General features: G+C 39.0%; 1 protein-coding gene across 2 annotated transcripts in view; it reads left to right on the plus strand.

Moving 5' to 3' along the window:
• KCNQ5 (potassium channel, voltage gated KQT-like subfamily Q, member 5) overlaps positions 1 to 17,674 on the plus strand; it is a 561,810-nt gene that overhangs the window by 489,105 nt on the left and 55,031 nt on the right. The window contains exon 8 of one of the 2 annotated variants that reach the window (XM_011944426.1): positions 4,236 to 4,456. The exons of the other annotated variant lie outside the window; for it this stretch is intronic. Within the exon in view, the coding sequence (XP_011799816.1) occupies positions 4,236 to 4,456 (221 nt within the window). The remainder of the gene's footprint in view (positions 1 to 4,235; positions 4,457 to 17,674) is intronic. 2 annotated transcript variants of the gene reach the window in all.

Consider the following 17,674-nt stretch of genomic DNA (forward strand, 5'->3'; position numbering starts at 1 on the left):
TTTATTGATAGAGGAAATGGATTTAGTCTTCTAACAACGCATCGTAGGACTTAAAATAAGAAACGTACTTTTCTTTCTTTCTTATAAACCAGCAATCTAGAATCTTTTCTTCTGTTTTGTTGAACATATATTCTTTCTGACAATTGGTTACCTACATCGACTATAAATGCAGATGTTTCACACAAACCAAGAACTTATGTTTTTAAATTTCAACAATTAATGTTATGAATTTATTGATTTCTATAAATATTTATTCTTTGAAGTTCTAAAATATGTTATTACTCAATCATGTATACTATGTTTTACTGATATTTATTACAGGGGTAGCTATATTCTAAAGAATGTATTCTTACATGCTAACACAGAGACTATCATCATTTGTATGTAATGCCTAGTTCAAATTCAACTTATCAACCTAACCGTTAAGATCACTGGATATCTTTCAAGCAGCACAATTAAACAACATAGTACTCTCTGCTTAGTCTGTGTACTTTTATATTAAAAACAATAAAGCCAAATGGCTTTGTTTTTATAAAAGAAAGAATCCCTAAGCACTTTCCTATTCGTGAAATGCTTAGTAATGTGCTGCTCTATTTCCCTCACTCCTAGTAAGTTCTGTAGTAATAAGCAGAAGCTCTTCAGAATGTACACCTCACGGAAGCAGAGGTACCCAGCATCCGGGCTATTGACATGAGATTTGAGAATGCCAACTAACCTCAGGTGCATGACCAGGTTACACCGCCACCCCACCTGAGCCCTGTTCAGAGACTCACTCGTTCTAGGGACTTCTTGAATGAGATTTTCAACCCGCTTGTAATTTTCCTTGTTGCCTGTTGCCTGCTTTGATACTCTCCACCGCTGGGACAAATAGTCGGCGTCCCGCGTAGAACTGGCAGTCAGCCCTTTGGCGCCTCCTTGTGGTTGGACAACTGCTGAGCTGCTGCACGCACTGAATTGTTATGGCTCAGTTGCCATATTGTGCCTGAGGCGAGAATTTGTAGAATGCTTATCCCATGAAGGGCTGAAACCCTAATTAAGTATAACAATAACTACAGCCTTCTAAGTCCCAGAGGATTACTGTGGGGTTATGATGATGCCACACAGTTCCCTGGCAGGGAACAGCTGGTAGTAGACTGCATGCTAGGCCATTTGAATAACCTGTACATCTGATTCCCAGAGACGGGAGAATTCTCTCTTGCAGGGTGACAGTGCAGGCTCTGCTGAGCATGGTCCTCAATCGTAAATGTGGGACTGTACACTAAGAGAGATGCTCCAGTCAGTGACCACAGCAATTTTTTGTTACTTTCTGCAAAGCAAGATCTCCTTGTTAGTCTCCTGGGGATAATCCTTGGCATTCTTCCTAAAAGTACTGTTACATAAATCTTCTTCAAAAATCATATTCATAGATGTCACCCAAAAAACCAGGAAAATAATGAAAACTTCAGTGTACCAGTGAAGAGTCTATATTTTTAATCAATTCAATGTGTGTTTTCAGTAACAGTCACCTAATCAGCTTAATACTCATGTAATCAAGACGCTTTGTTGATTTTCAAAGGGAAACAAAGTAGAAAAATAAGAAAGTGAGCTTTTCGTAAGAGGACACAAGAACAGATCTTTGCCTTGGAAAAGAAAATTTTGCCTGGTTAAAAAGTTCTTGCTTAGAATCTTATTCTTAACTTTCATATCATTATGTCAAAAGAGAAAGTGAAAACATTACATTTTTTCTAATTTAGCATGTAATATGCCGAGTTTATTTTTAAATAATCCTCGGAAATCTTTAAAATAAAAGACATTAGCAAATATCCATGTAGTTGAGAAGAACAAAAGGGAAATGTTACTTAGAATTTATTTTTGTCAACTTTAAATGTTTTAAATGGTACTAAGATTTAGAGAAAATTATTCCTACTTTCCAATTTATTCATAAGGTAATATCAAAATGTTTCATAGAGGCAATTTTTAAAAATATTTTATAGGAATGATTTTTAAAATACGTTTATTATACATAAATCATGGTGTATTTAATGCTAATACTTTCATTTTGGATGTTTTTACTTTTTTAATAATTGAATTTTTTTAATTTTTCATATTAAATGTTTTTATGATGTCTTATCCATTTCTTTATTTAGTTGGCATAGAAAAGAGATATATCTTGAAAGTCTGAGAAAATAATTTTTCTCAAAAGCCAACCTTTTATAGTAATTAGCATCTGTTAGTTCCAGAAAGGGTAATAGATAAAATCGAATATAGTGAGGACCAATTGTAATGATACCTATGTCAACTTGAGCTATTCATTAATCTAAATAAAGGTGCAGAAGTGAGCATATGCTTCCTGAACTAGATCATTGTAAATTTAAATTATGGAACAGATGTGTTGAAACTAAAAAGAGATTTGAAACTTTTACAATTTAAAAAAAAAAAAAGCTTGAGAAAAGTAGACATTTTTGGGCACTATCCCTTTGACAGATTTGTTTAAATAATTGAAGGTTTTGGGATGACATGGAAAACCTAGCCTGAGAATTAAAAGATGCAGATTTATGATGTTATTGTTGCTCTTGTTTAATGTAATCTATCATTTAATCACACATGTGTCAAGTACAGATAAACCCTACCACTGTTGGGATTGTCGTAAAGAAATCTTGAACCCACCTAACCTCATCACCAGACTGCCCCGCCTGTTCTTTGCATGTGCCTTCAGCAAGTCATGCTGGACTTAGCTGTGTCTGCATTTCAGAGGGGAGCTGTCAGTTGCATGGTCAACTTGTTTATTGTTTCCAGAACTCCCTGACCACCAGATCATGATTTGATTTGTTTTCATGTAAACACACATAAAACGTGGTGCCCTTTTAGAATATCGTTTGTTAAGCAACTAGGCATGGAAAAATAAATGTTACTGTTTCTTGTTAGCTACAAAACACATATCCACTAAACACATTTGCTGTTGGCATGCTGCAGTTGGGGACAGTGGACATTGCGGTAAGTGGAAAAAACAAGGCCTCCACTTCGTCTCAAATAAGCCTTATCCATGAGAACGCTGCTTTCATACCCCACAAAGGCCGCGGCATGACTCAGAGTAGCTGCTCTGAGAGACTTCCCTCAGACCCGTTGCCCATGATTTCTTCAGGCCCTGCAGAGTCTTGGGCCTCTCACATTGATGACAGTATCACCTTCTAATGAATGGCATAATTACACTATAAAGGAAACAAGAAAAAAAAAAAAAACCAGAATGGGTACACAAAGCTTCTTACAGTTCATTTGATTTCCATAAGAATCCCTCAGCTGTGTTGCTATGTTTATCTCCATGTTAGAGATGAGGACCCTAGCCCCCATGTCTCTAATCCCAACCTGCCCTTCCTAGCATATCACAGCATATCTCTTGATTAGGAATGTGTGAAGATGCACTTTGGATTTTATGATTGTTGTTAAGGCTTCTTTTATCAGCCCACAACAATTCAATCTTAGCCAGCATCAGAGAACTGAATGCCTGAACAAATATAATTTACCAGTAGCTGCCACAGCAAATCAATAACCTGTTAACTAGCAGGAAATTGTGTTAGTGAACATAACATCTCATTCTGTTCATCAGTCATCACATTCATTATATGTTGGGGCTGTTCTATCTTGTGTGGTTTTCATCTCACAAGAATGAATGTAAGCATAAAAGAAATCTAATGTTAAGTGTTGTATGTTTAACATTATGTATGTGGTGCTACCAACTGCTATGAGATTGCATGAATTTATGGATATCATAATCTTGCCTGGAATATAAAATGCATGCCAAATGTAGGTATATATGTAACTGTCATCCCTGTTTACCTATAAAAATGTCTAGAAATTACAAAGAGATAAGCTCCCAAACAAAATATAATTTTTTTAATCTCAGAAGTTGAGGTTAAAGCTAAAATTACCCAACTGTTTTTCAAGTGAATTCCAAAACAGTTCTTGGTTCTCTACGGTGTAATTGTGTACAAACTGCTGTAAGACCTCAGTCCTTTCTACAATGAATCCAAGAAGGATGTATGTACCTGTAGAATGAGATTGATCTCAAACGAATGCAAATATAGAGATTAGATAAAGCTCAAATCTTAAATAAGGGAAAAATAATTGCTATGCTCCTACATGCTGAAAACATCTTGTCTATTGAAATATATGACCACATGAGCTTCATCAAATTATTTACCCAAGCAAAGTGGAAGAAATTGCTTAAAATGAAATAATCATGCCTCTGTTCTCCACAGTCAGAAGCTGAGTTTTAAGGAGCGAGTGCGCATGGCTAGCCCCAGGGGCCAGAGTATTAAGAGCCGACAAGCCTCAGTAGGTGACAGGAGGTCCCCAAGCACTGACATCACAGCCGAGGGCAGCCCCACCAAAGTGCAGAAGAGCTGGAGCTTCAACGACCGAACCCGCTTCCGGCCCTCGCTGCGCCTCAAAAGTTCTCAGCCAAAACCAGTGATAGATGGTAAGCCCTGTTTTTCCATAACCATTTTTAATTCAATAGTGAGTGAGATTATGAAGTAATTAATTCTCCATAGTGCCACTTGAAGATAGAAGAAAACAACCCCAGGGAAAGAATTGTTTGTTTGTTTTATTGGAAATTTATTCGTTGCCTTGGGCAAATGTACAGAACGTAAGTTTACTTTTGGAAACCACTTTGGCAGCTAAATTTACATTTCAAAGAAGCCGACAAAATGTTGTTAATTCTTCACTTGTATCTACAAATGTATTTATCAGATAAGGGCCACATTAAGATCAATGGGACTGTCATTCTGATGTATATGTGACATCTGACCAACAAAGGTCCAAGACCCAGGAACCACCAGGTGCTCTGTGAATATCTTGAAACACAGTAAGAAGGGTGATCATTTCTGGTCAACAATGAAGGTGCTCTTTCCCTCTCTCACACACTCCATCTACCAGCAAATCAGACCACTGCTTATCTTCCTTAGAGAGGCTCCTGCTGAAAGTTATTTCAAAGTCTTCCAATGATAAGTAAAATTCAAGTTCTTCTCCCAAGAGGAGTTAACCTATTTAATTTATCATATTATGTGCAGACATTCACTTGCCAACACATTTTATTGAGTGCCACATAATTTTCATGTTTATAAAATAAAATATTTTATTTTTCATTTAAGATAAGCTTGGCTTTCCTTTTAACTAGGCCCCCTGGGATCTCTTATACTGGGCAAGGAACCAAAATCAAATACCATCTCCCATTAATGCATAAAAACTGCGAAGGCTATCAGTCCTTCTGTTCTCTTTCCCTAAAATAACGTGTATTTTTCCCAGGCCCTGAAAGCTCGAGGAATAAAATTAACAACCAGGGGTCATAATCACAATGATCTCAGGCTCCCTGCAGTGAAATCCCTGGAACCTCATTCCACGGGTCCCTCTCAGCTTACTCAGAGGTCCTCAGGGATATCTCTTCGACGCTCAAGTGAGCAACACAAGCCCCCACTTCACGCTTCACTCCACACCCCTGTGGGTGCCATGCTCTTCAGGGCGACCCCTAGTGGCTGCACTGACGTGGCTACTCCTGGCAGAGCTTGCAGGTCCCATATGGGCGCAGGGCGACTGATCCTACCATGCTTCTTCGCAGCCTGTCCTGTGCTAAGGTAGGAAAAACCTCCGCCACCAACACGGGACACTCCTCCATCGAGCCACTTGCAGGATCTGAGTCACTTGTGGCACAGCTTTTCAGTGTCCTCTAGTTTCCTCACTCCCCTCCTAGGATTTTGGCTGAAAGCCCTTGAGCAGCTGAGTCAAGAGTTACCAGTGACAGGGCTTTATGTTGCACTCAAAATAGACTTGCTGAATATAAATGGCTACATCCTTTCTGGAGGGCAATTTGGCAAAATATATTAAAAGTCTTTACATATGTCTAAGTCTAGACACATCCCACCTACCAATTCTATTTCTAGGACATAATAGATACAATGAAACAATATCAGACATTGGAAATGATGCCCTAAATTAGAAATTATTGACACAGAAAGATAACAAAAAATAAATCATTCCATTTATATATATTATATAAATTTATGTATCTATAGAAAAAAGTATGGAAAGATTTACAAGAATGTATGAACAGTTACCTTTGAGTGGTGAGATCACAGTTATATTTTGTTTCTTCATTTTTTTATCTGTATTTCCTAATATTTCTACAATGAACAAGTAAAGCTCTTGTAATAAGAAAGCAATAGAGAATTTTCTTTAAAAAAAAAATAAATAAATAAAGCCCTTAGTTTATAAAAACAAAATGATAGGGAAAAAAAAAAGAAAAAAAACTAGCCCTTAAAAAAAAAAAAATTAGCCCTTCCTTTCACACACTGCCCTCTCCCCTGCCCCTACTCTAGGGCCCCTTGCACTGACTGTTACTCATCTAATGTCTCTCCTTAAGCTGATTTCCGTCCAAGTGGTAGAAGGAGCAACTTGTCTTAATGGTGGGAACCAGTCTTCGTTGAGTGCAGGCATGGACTATATAATGATGTTTAACATATTCTACTACAAATGGAACTTGTATTAGTTTGCTCAAGCTGCTATAACAAAGTACTAGATGCCATGCCTTATACAACAAAAATTCATTTTCTCACAGTCTGGAGGCTAGAAGCCCAAGTTTAAGGTGTCAGCAGGGTTGGTTCCTTCTGAAGGCTTTCTTCTGGGCTTGTAGATGGTCTTCTCCCTGAGTCTTTACATAGACTTTTCTCTGTACCCAGCCATGTGCAAATTTCCTCTACTTATAAGGATACCAGTCATATTAGATTAGGAACCACTCTAATAACCTCATTTTAGTTTAATCACATCTCTAAAGACCCTCTCTCCAAACAGTCACATTCAGAGGTACCAGGGGTTAGGACGTAACATATGAGTTTTGGAGGGACACAATTCAGTCCATAGACAATGCTCATGCTCACCCATATCACAGCATCCCTGGCAAACTGAGATGTGTCCCTATCTTCATCTCTGGCCCTGGTTTCACACTGTATTAGAAATCACACATTACATATTGCAACAGATCCATATTCTTCTAACATGGGCTTCAAAAAGCATTCAGCTTTGTAATGTGAGGTCCTTACAGTTTGAGTATATTTAAATATAAAATTCATAGAATCTGGATTTTTAATTTGGAAAACAAATTCTCCTCGTACTGTTTGGCCAGAGGAAAAGAATTTTTTAAAGACTGTAGAGTCACCACTATCTATCACAATATTTTCAGTATCTGCAAAGATGTCTCAGAGGTCAGACAGAAACAGAAGTCCTATTCTCTACCAAATCATAGATTGGAAAGGTCTCCTGTCATCTGTTTTCTAGGTTATTTCATACGATTACAGTTTTGTTTGTTTACAAAAGAATTGCTTCTCCCTTGTTGATGCCCACCTCAATTAATTCTGAGTTTCCCAAGTGACCAGAGGACCAATTGCTGTTCTGTTGAAGTTACTTTGTTGGCTGCCCACCTGCAAGAGATAGGAGCTCCTGCCTCCTCATTTAATCCAATAGTCCAGAATCTTTACCTCTGATTGAATTCAGTGTTGGGTCTTGGGAAACTGGAAGTTCTTTTTTACAGGAAAAAAAAATTAAGTAGCTGTCAAATAAATGTAGGCTTCAGTTATACATCTTTACTTATAGTGCCTCTTTAGGTTTTAAGTATTTCTGATATCTACTTACTACCATAGAAAATAATATATAACACTTACAGCCAGCTTTCAATTATTCCATGTCTATTTGCCCATTCACTTCTGGGACTGTTTTCTTCTCCTGTGCTCTCCTCACATGTTTTAGGCATTCCATTGCCCATTAACATGCTCAGGAGAATAGATAAATAAAAGAAAGAATAATGAAAACTCAGATCAACCTTTAATAACTAAAAGTTACATTTGGAAAATAATAGGCCTGCAATTGAAAGACAGTATAATAGAGAAACAAAAAATATTTAGGATTAATCTGTAAATTTTAATAATTCCTGACAAATCTGATACCCTTTACTACAGATGGTAGTGTTTTCATAATTTAATGACTCTTTAAAAAGGTTATTAAATATCCATGGCATTTTTCTCTTGCTATTATTTTTAATAAGATTAGCATGTTACACTTAAAAAGGGCACAGTTGTCTCTCACTATCCCATACTTGTGTGTACCAGAAAAGTAGAAAGTAGCAGGCAGATGCTGAAGCCACAAATGACAAAGAAAGTAAACTCTAAGGAACTGATGTGGTGTTGTCATACCAAATTTATTTTGACCTCTATGATATGAATCGTATTTTTAGCTGAGAAATTCTATAATAAAAGATAGAAGTACTCTATTCATCAATGTATGTAACCCTCTTCATACAATTTTAGAAATTAGGTAATATAGAAATATTTTTGTCAAGTATATGAGTAATAATAATGATAAAACTAACATATATTGAATTCTTCCCAGTGGCATGTGTTGTTCTAAATTCTTTACCTCTATTATCTTATTTAATTCTGTCAATACCCCTGTGGAGTAGTTGTGGTGTTATCCCCATTTTATGGATGAGGAAACTAAGAGTTGAAGCTAAGTAACTTGTCCAAGGTCTAGCAGGCATAAGTAAAGGAGCCACAATGCACATGCAGGCAACTGAATTTCACAGTCCTCCTACAAACGTATTCTAAGATGTTCTCCTAGATGTTATACCAATTTCCCTTTAAGCATCTTTCATTTCTTCTCCTCCCCCAACCCCCACCACCCACTTCTTGCCTTTGCTCTTCCAACTTCAATCAGTCAGATTCCCCTTCCCATATAAGCCACTTGACCATGCCACTACCCATCTTTCTCCCAGCCTCAGCTGCCAAACCTCTCAACTACATCATCTCAAAGCAGCCAGAGCTAGAAGATTAGGCAAATTGGGGAAATGGCCTTTCAATGACCATTCTCTGTTTTGATCAGGTATCTGGGAAGAGACTCAGGATGACAGTCATACTGGTATGTGTCTATTTTCCATGGGAGGGAGGCCAATGGTAGGGTCATCTGAGGCCTGTTTCAAGATGCAAAAGATAGTGTCAGAAGATGCACAGGTGTTGCCAAGAGACAAGTAAGTGGAAGGTGGCAGATTGCAAGAAAGAACTGTAGCAAGCAGCCAAAATCCACAAGAATGATACAAAGGTAGAGCTAGGAGAAAATCTTCGGATTTCTGGTGACTAGTTTTCTGCGAGGGAGTCCTAAACTTACTGAACCCCACTGCATTTGGGAGTGCCTTGCGGAATTGCAATCAAAGAGTACAATAACCTGGACAGTGAAGGAGAAGGATGTAGCTTTAGGGAACTCCACCTTACAGTGCTTGATATTAGCTAAACACAACATTCTGTAGTAATTAGCATGTTCCTTCCAGAAGTTGTAATAGATTTAAAAAATCTGTCTCACATACTTGTATAACCGTGCATGTTTTAACAAATTTAACATTGTTTCTGCTTAAGGAGAAATTGCCATTCCTGCTGAGCGATCCTCAGTGCTCATGTTAGCTGCTATGGAAGGCACATCCTCATCAGGTGTTTATGGGAAAGACTGGCACAGCCTGGGTCCTGGAGATGTTTAGGGTTCACCGGGTGGGATCTGGGTGAGATGAAGATGTGGAATATCTTCCGATTGTGGGAGTCCCTCAAGGCTAGTCCCTCTGTTCCAGGCACTGATGGTAATTCCTCTCTCTTCACTACCCTTCATGTTCCTTTCTCCTCTCAGCCACTGTACCAATTAGGATGCATTTAGCAGCAGGGCACAAAAGAAGCAGATTCAACTACCTTAAACTATAATGCAATTTATAATACATAGAAGGAGGCTCGGAGATAAGACAGCTCTCCACAAGCCTCAGGGCTCTGGCTTCATTTCTCTGATTCTCTGAGTCTTCTTTTGACTTTTTCCATCTGTCTGCCTGCCTCCTCCTCAGGCTGGAAGCAAAATGGCTACAGCAGTTGCAACATCTTCTCTAGATGCAACACTTTCAGAGGCAGAAAGAGGCCATCTTATGTTTGCATCTCTTCTTAAAATTGAGGAAAACTGTCCATTCACATATATTTTGCAGAATCCTCATGCCTAAAACAATCACTAGCATGGAGGATGGGGCCACCATCATTGGCTGTCACCAGTCAGGACCCAGCAGCTGGATCTCGGCCAGACTCCCCTAAAGCACATGATCAAGTGTGAGGGGGAAGTAATTGGATAAATTTAAGGATTCAGTTTTGGGGACTGGATTTGGGGAAAGCAGCTTCCCATAGTGTAATATTTGATATAGCTAAGAAACCTCTTCCACTTTGGGTTGAGGGTAAGGAGGCAGCATGTCCTTAACCATGGTGCTTTCTTTCAAATATTCTGTCTATATGTCATTTCTGTTCCTCTAAATGTCTGGGCTTTTAAAAACATAAAAGCCAGATTTATACTTTTTTTTTTTTTCACTTTTCTCTCATCACATCATTTCCATGACACAGCAAGCATAGACTAGAGTGTCTCCTTGAATTTCAAATGAAAGGCAAAGTGGGTAAAGGAACAACTAGCAAAAATAAATAAATTAGAATTTCAATCATATAATCCTTCCTCACATACAGTCAGCCCATAAATGTTCTATCACCACCACCACTGAGGGAAAACCGGTACAGTTCTCTTCCTCTCCACCTCCTCAGCAGCTTCCTGACACCTCGCTCCTCAAGCTGTTTCTCTTGGTGACTCCTTCTTCCTTCTGAAGTTAATAACTAACCCAGTCTCACCTAAAAATAGCAAAAAAGTAGAAATACACCATGTGGGGTGCCAGAACCCTCAAGTCTTCTTAAAGATAGTTAACTCATCCTCTCTTCTTTTAACCTCTACCTAGGTTCTAGGCCCACCAGTCTACCACAACCCTTGTTTGAGAATGTCAAGATCAGTGAAAACAGTGAGAAAAAGGCAGCATTTTAATGCAATGGTTTTGACAACTATGGTGAATAGTCTCTTGTATCTATAATGGCCTATTTTCTTCCAAGCAGTATAAATCACAGACTATCAGTATTTTATATTTGACTAATTTATGCACACGGGCTTTCATCTTACACTAATCCTCTTTTATGCTTATTTTCCAATGGCATCCTTCCTCCCTCATGTTTTTCTCAGTCTCCCCAGTTGACATTTTTGGTGTTTCCACAAAATACCAAGCACCACGCTGCACTTAGCATTTTTCCTGACTTTCCATAATGATGGCCCAACTTCAGCCAGGCCTTGATTATAATTTTCCACATGATGCTTCCTGGCACTTTCTGAAATTGCCTGATAATGACTCTGCATTGTGTTGACAGAAATAATTCTTGTTAAAGCAGTATCCTATTAAGGCTTCCACTTAACCTGTTTGTGCAGATTTCTGGCCTGGGATTCTGACTGAGTAGGGCACCCATTCCTGTCAGCCTCTATTTGTAAAAAAAACCTGAGGGTTTTCTTTAATGTTAAGAACAAAAGGATTTATTGAGAATGATTGGATCTAAACTCTAGAAATTTATTCTCCATATTTAACTCTATATTCCGCGTAGTTGTTGGAGTAATTCTATGCAAAAGCCTACAAAGGGTATTCAGTCGAATTCTAAAACGCACTTTCAGTTCTTCCTTAACTTATTAGTAAAAACCATTACCTGAAGAAATTGTCTCAATCCTGATCCATACGTGGCTTTTTTCTTTAGTTGTCCAGGTTCTTTATTCAGTCCTTCAGGCATCTTCATTCAAAGACATATGCTAGTCCTCTGCTAGGGCCACTGGGGACCGTGTTAGAGGCTGGCTACCACAAATGCCTTTAAATAGATTATGTCTTTCAAATTGCAGATTTCAACAGTCCCTATTGTCTTTCCAGAAACCCAAACCACCAATCCCCCATTCCTTTCAACCTCTCTGTTACCTACCTGCCTTTAACGGCATGGGTTTATAACTTCTAGTCTAACCATTTCATGCCCAGTATCCTTTGTATTATATCTCAAAAACAAAAAAATCCTGGCCTCAACCTATAGCTATGCAACGTCATATGTATTCTTGTCCCCTTAAGATCTGCTTCTCCTATTGGGTGGAGAGTGACCTCTCAATCTCTGGTTTCAGACCCCAAGTGACTACGTTATTTCTAGGATTTCTGAGAATAGTTGTGTCTTTGTTTGGGCTTCTATAAAAAACATACCATAAACTAGGCGGCCTATAAATTTACTTCTCACAGTTCTGGAGGCTGAAAGTCCAAGATGATGGTGCTGGCAGATTCCATGTCTAGAGAGGGCCCCACTTCCACATGAAGGAAAGGGAGAGGAACCTCTTGGGTCTCTTTTATGAGAGCACTAATCCCATTCATTAGGGCCCTGCCCTCATAGCCTAACCGTCTCCCAGAGACCCCACCTCTTAATACCATCACTTTGAGGGTTAGGGATTTAACATATAAATTCTGGGGGGACACAAACATTCAGACCATAACTGGTTGCTTCTTCCATTACTTTTTGTGAAATGCTTGTTCTTAGTTTTTAGTGATGGAGAAATACTTTTCTATTTTGATTTGACTGAAGTTCCGCCTGGCTTTCTACTCTAACCCAAGTGCTCTTTGCATTATAAAATAGGATTTCTGTCGGATTTCTCTAGGGTCTGTCCCAATGTTTGATGTTACTCTACAGTGTTAAGAAAAATTATATTCTGTTTCCATTGGTGGATAAAATAGCTTCCTGCTTGAGCTCTGAATGGATTTCATCTCCTCCCTTCCAGCAGAAACTGAGCTGCCAAATGACCTTCAAGTGCCGCGTTAACCATACCTTTTGGCTTTCGTAGATCCAGGTTTCATTGAGAAACCCAGGGTTATAAACTGGAGCTATGTATGTTGTTTCATCAACAAAGTGTGTGTGCATGTGCACATTGATACTTTAAAATGAATCCGAATGCTATATTAGTTATCTAGTGTTATATAGCAAATTACCCTCAATTTAGTGGTTTGAAATAACACATAATCTCACAGTTTCTATGGTCAGGTATCCAGAGGCAGTTTAGCTGAATGGTTATGACTCAAAGTCTCTTATGAGGTTGCAGTCAAGCTCTTGACTGGAGATGCTGGGAGAGGACCCATTTCCAAGCTCAACCGAGCATTTGCTAGCAGGCCTTATTTCCTTGCCACATCATTCACACCCTAGGTTGCCTGAATGACCACATGACATGCAGCTGACATCCCCCAGAGAGAACAAAGAGAGTACGCAGACAGAAGCTGCAGTCTTTTATGACCTAAGCTCAGAAGTATTATGCCATCGCTTCTTTCATGTGCAAGTGGTCACACAGGCCAACCCTGTACAGTGTAGGCGGGAACTATACAGGGGGGTAATACCAGGGGATGAGGGCCACTGGGGACCATGTTAGAGGCTGGCTACCACAAATGCCTTTAAATAGATTATGTCTTTTAAACTGCAGATTTCAACCAGTCCCTATTGTCTTTCCAGGAACCCAAACCACCAATTCCCCATTCCTTTAAACCTCTCCGTTATCTACCTGCCTTTAATGGCATGAGTTTATAACTTCTAGTCTAACCATTTCATGCCCGGTATCCTTTGTATTATATCTCAAAAAAAAAAAAAATCCTGGCCTCAACCTATAGCTACGCAATTATATTCCACTCTTAGTGCAGACTTTCAAAAGTAATATTAACAAAATATTGAGTATGTGATTACTGCAGCAACAAGTTACATAAAATTAGGAGGCCAGGTGCGGTGGTTTACGCCTATAATCCTAGCACTTTGGGAGGCCGAGGGGGATGGATCACCTGAGGGCAGTAGTTCGAGACCAGCCTGATCAACATGATGAAACCCCATCTCTACTAAAAATACAAAAATTAGCCAGGCGTGGTGGCAGACACCTGTAATCCCAGCTACTCAGGAGGCTGAGGCAGGAGAATCACTTGAATCCAGGAACGGGAGGTTGCAGTGAGCTGAGATCGTGCCTCCACACTCCAGCCTGGGTGACAAGAGCAAGACTCCATCTCAAAAATAAACAAATAAATAAATAGATAGGTAGATAGATAAATAAATTGAGGGAGCAGGACACCAACTAGTCAGCTGCAAAACCAAAGTGTCCTAACTTCTAACCCAGCTCTCTTTCTTGTACAATGTATGGCCCCTCTTCAGCTTTTCAAGAGGTTGAAGATATGTTCTTGGTTGCTTCAAAGGACAGAAACAGAACTAAAAGGTGTGTGATACCAATATTTAGTTCAATATAATGACAGCTTAGCAATTAGAGACTCCACAGCAATCAAGTGGATTCCATAATTGGAAACATTCAAATCAAAGTTGGATGATCAACAGTCAGGAATTTCTGGAAGCTTAAGGAGATCAAACCAGACAGCCTCTAAGAAATTTTCTTCCAAACCTGAGTTTCTATAACCTGCTCTTCTGGACCAATGCAAAGTAACTTCCTTAGCCATTAACTTGTATCCTCACTAGCAATTCCAAACTAAGAAAGGAAGAGGAAAGCAAGGATTGGCTGAGGAATGCCTGGAGTGAATTTTCTGTCCTTACCCTAGTTTCATGACTCTTTGATACAGAGAAAAGTGCTACCCGCTGCTTCTTGCCTCTCATTCCTCCCACTCTTTCTCTTCCCTTTTCACTGCCAGCCATAGTCCTTTCTGTCCTAAGAAGTGCATCAGGTGTGTGCCACCCACCATTGTGAAGTTTATGTGTGTGCTCCATAGTGGCTCATTCTTAAAACTTGGATAAGCCCTCCACTGGATTTCAATTCAAATCAGAAAGTATTTGAGGGCTGCTACTCAGAGCTAGCATGTTTCTGGGCATTTAGAAGGCAGGGAGGAGGCGTGACAACTGTCACCTCAAAGAACTTGCTGTTTGTCTGTAAGTTTTACCACCCCAGCCCACCCCAGTTACAGTATTGATTGGCACTGAGGGGAACAAAAGGCATCTTCCTCATTCTTCAGACTTCACAGTTTTCAGAAAGAATCTGTGGGTGATGTCCAAAATTCGCACAACATAAGCACAAAGTTAACCATTACACACATCACAGAATTTAGCCCATATTTTAAGAGAAGCACTTTTCAGCTGCATGGTGATTTTTCCTTCATATATCTCCAATTATTTCCTTCAAAGGCACACTTAGTTGTCTGCTGCACAAAGAGAAACCAATATGACACAACTTTAAAATTATATTTAATCGCTTTCGTGGTGTGCTCTACTTGGTAAAGAAGGGGGAAAAAAAAGGTTAAGTAAAGGCCAGGATCCTTTTTCTGCAATGGATGACTGACGTGGGAAAGAGATGAGTTACCCAGGCTTTGCTTTTTGCTACCTGCAGTATAAAACTCCCTGACATTGTCCCAAGTTCCTTTTACAGGTATTTTATTTTCAACATCTAGTTTTGTTCAGCTTTTCTTCCCTTGCCATCTTTTTCTTCTTTTGCCATGTATAATGCATAACAACAGTTTCTGAACTCCAAAAACATAGAAACCTCAGAATAATATTGCCTGGGAAAAATTAATCTCTGTACCTCCAGCTACCAAGAATCATTTGCACATGAAACCCTGAGATTTGCAACTTTCATCAATCTAATGCAGTAGCAATTCTTATACCACATCATTCTATTGGAATTGATGACTAATCACTCCCAAAAGTCTTTTGAAACTATTGTTTTGAAACTATTGTTCCCATAATTTTGTCTTTTGGTTGAAAAATGTCATGACCCCATATCTTCTTACATTTGTATGTTATCTGTTGCGTAGCTAATCCCTCTCCCTCAGATTTAGTGGCTTAAAACAGCAACCATTTGTTTAGCCCACAATTCTGTTAGGCAGTTCTTCTGGTCTTAAATGAACCGACTCATACTCTGTGTTCAGCTGCTGTATTAACTGGTGCTGACTGGACTAAGAGGGCCTCAGTTAGGATTACTCCTCTCTGCTCATGTGGTCTTTCATCCTCCAGCAGGCTGGGCTGGTTCACATGGTGGTGGTGGGCTCCCAAGAGCAGTACATTGATATCTGAAAGGCCTCTTGAAGTTCAGGCTCAACCTATCACAGTATAATGTCCACTATGTCCTGTTGGTCAAAGCAAATGACAAGGACAGCCCAAATGCAAGAGATGGAGAAAGAGATTCCACCTCTTCATGTGAGAAGCTGCAAGCATTGTGGCTAGTGTTGCAATCTACCATCCCAGACATTTAAAGCTTATTTTCAAAATCCTGTGGGTTCTATGAAGACACTGTCAGTGTCTGATTGACTTTTTTATTTCTCCCTGTAGTATCCTTCACTCACAGAGCCTAAGAAAGAAAAGGAAAATAGCATTGTTAGCATCTAATGTATCGAGGCATTGGCTAGACATTTTCTATGAATTGGTTCATTTAATATACACATAGTCATTTTGCAGATAAGGAAACTGAGACTCAGAAAATGTAAATCACTTGCCCACATAATTCAGTCTAAATGCCAAAGTTGGGGTTTGAAGTTGCACTTAGGTCTAAGTTCAAAGCTTTCTATGTTCTACCATGCTTGCTGCTTAGCATGTTTTCTTTTGTATAATTCATACTGCTAATGAAACAGTGTAAGCCAGCTGTATGTTTGCTGTTAGTGAAATGTGAAATGATTTGTCTTCTTTTTCAGTAAATATGGCAAGTCTGCTCAATTTATTCCCTTTATCATTTCATACACTACAAATATTGTCTTGCTATACCTTCACATGTCAATTAACTTATGCAACAGTAATTTCCTTTTTTTTTTATTATTTTACTTTAAGTTCTAGGGTACATGTGCACAACTTGCAGGTTTGTTACATATGTATACATGTGCCATGTTGGTGTGCTACACCCATTAACTCATCATTTACATTAGGTATATCTCCTAATGCTATCCCTCCCCCCTCCCCCAACCCCACAACAGGCCCCGGTGTGTGATGTTCCCCATCCTGTGTCCAGCTGTTCTCATTGTTCAGTTCCCACCTATGAATGAGAACATGCGGTGTTTGGTTTTCTGTCCTTGCGATAGTTTGCTGAGAATGATGGTTTCCAGCTTCATCCATGTCCCTACCAAGGACATGAACTCATCCTTTTTCATGGCTGCATAGTATTCCATGGTATATATGTGCCACATTTTTTTAATCCAGTCTATCATTGATGGACATTTGGGTTGGTTCCAAGTCATTGCTATTGTGAATAGTGCCACAATAAACATACATGTGCATGTGTCTTTATAGTAGCATGATTTATAATCCTTTGGGTATATACCCACTAATGGGATTGCTGGGTCAAATGGTATTTCTAGTTCTAGATCCTTGAGAAATCGCTACACTGTCTTCCACAATGATTGAACTAGTTTACAGTCCCACCAACAGTGTAAAAGTGTTCCTATATCTGAACATTCTCTCCAGCACCTGTTGGTTCCTGACTTTTTAATGATCGCCATTCTAACTGATGTGAGATGGTATCTCATTGTGGTTTTGACTTGCATTTCTCTGATGACCAAGTGATGATGAGCATTTTTTCATGTGTCTGTTGGCTGCATAAATGTCTTCTTTTGAGAAGTGTCTGTTCATATCTTTGCCCACTTTTTGATGTGGTTGTTCGTTTTTTTCTTGTAAATTTGTTTGAGTTCTTTGTGATTTCTGGATATTAGCCCTTTGTCAGATGAGTAGATTGCAAAAATTTTCTGCCATTCTGTAGGTTGCCTGTTCACTCTGATGATAGTTTATTTTGCTGTGCAGAAGCTCTTTAGTTT

This window comes from Colobus angolensis, unplaced genomic scaffold (genome assembly GCF_000951035.1).
Source record: "Colobus angolensis palliatus isolate OR3802 unplaced genomic scaffold, Cang.pa_1.0 Scaffold231, whole genome shotgun sequence".
Classification (NCBI taxonomy): domain Eukaryota; kingdom Metazoa; phylum Chordata; class Mammalia; order Primates; family Cercopithecidae; genus Colobus; species Colobus angolensis.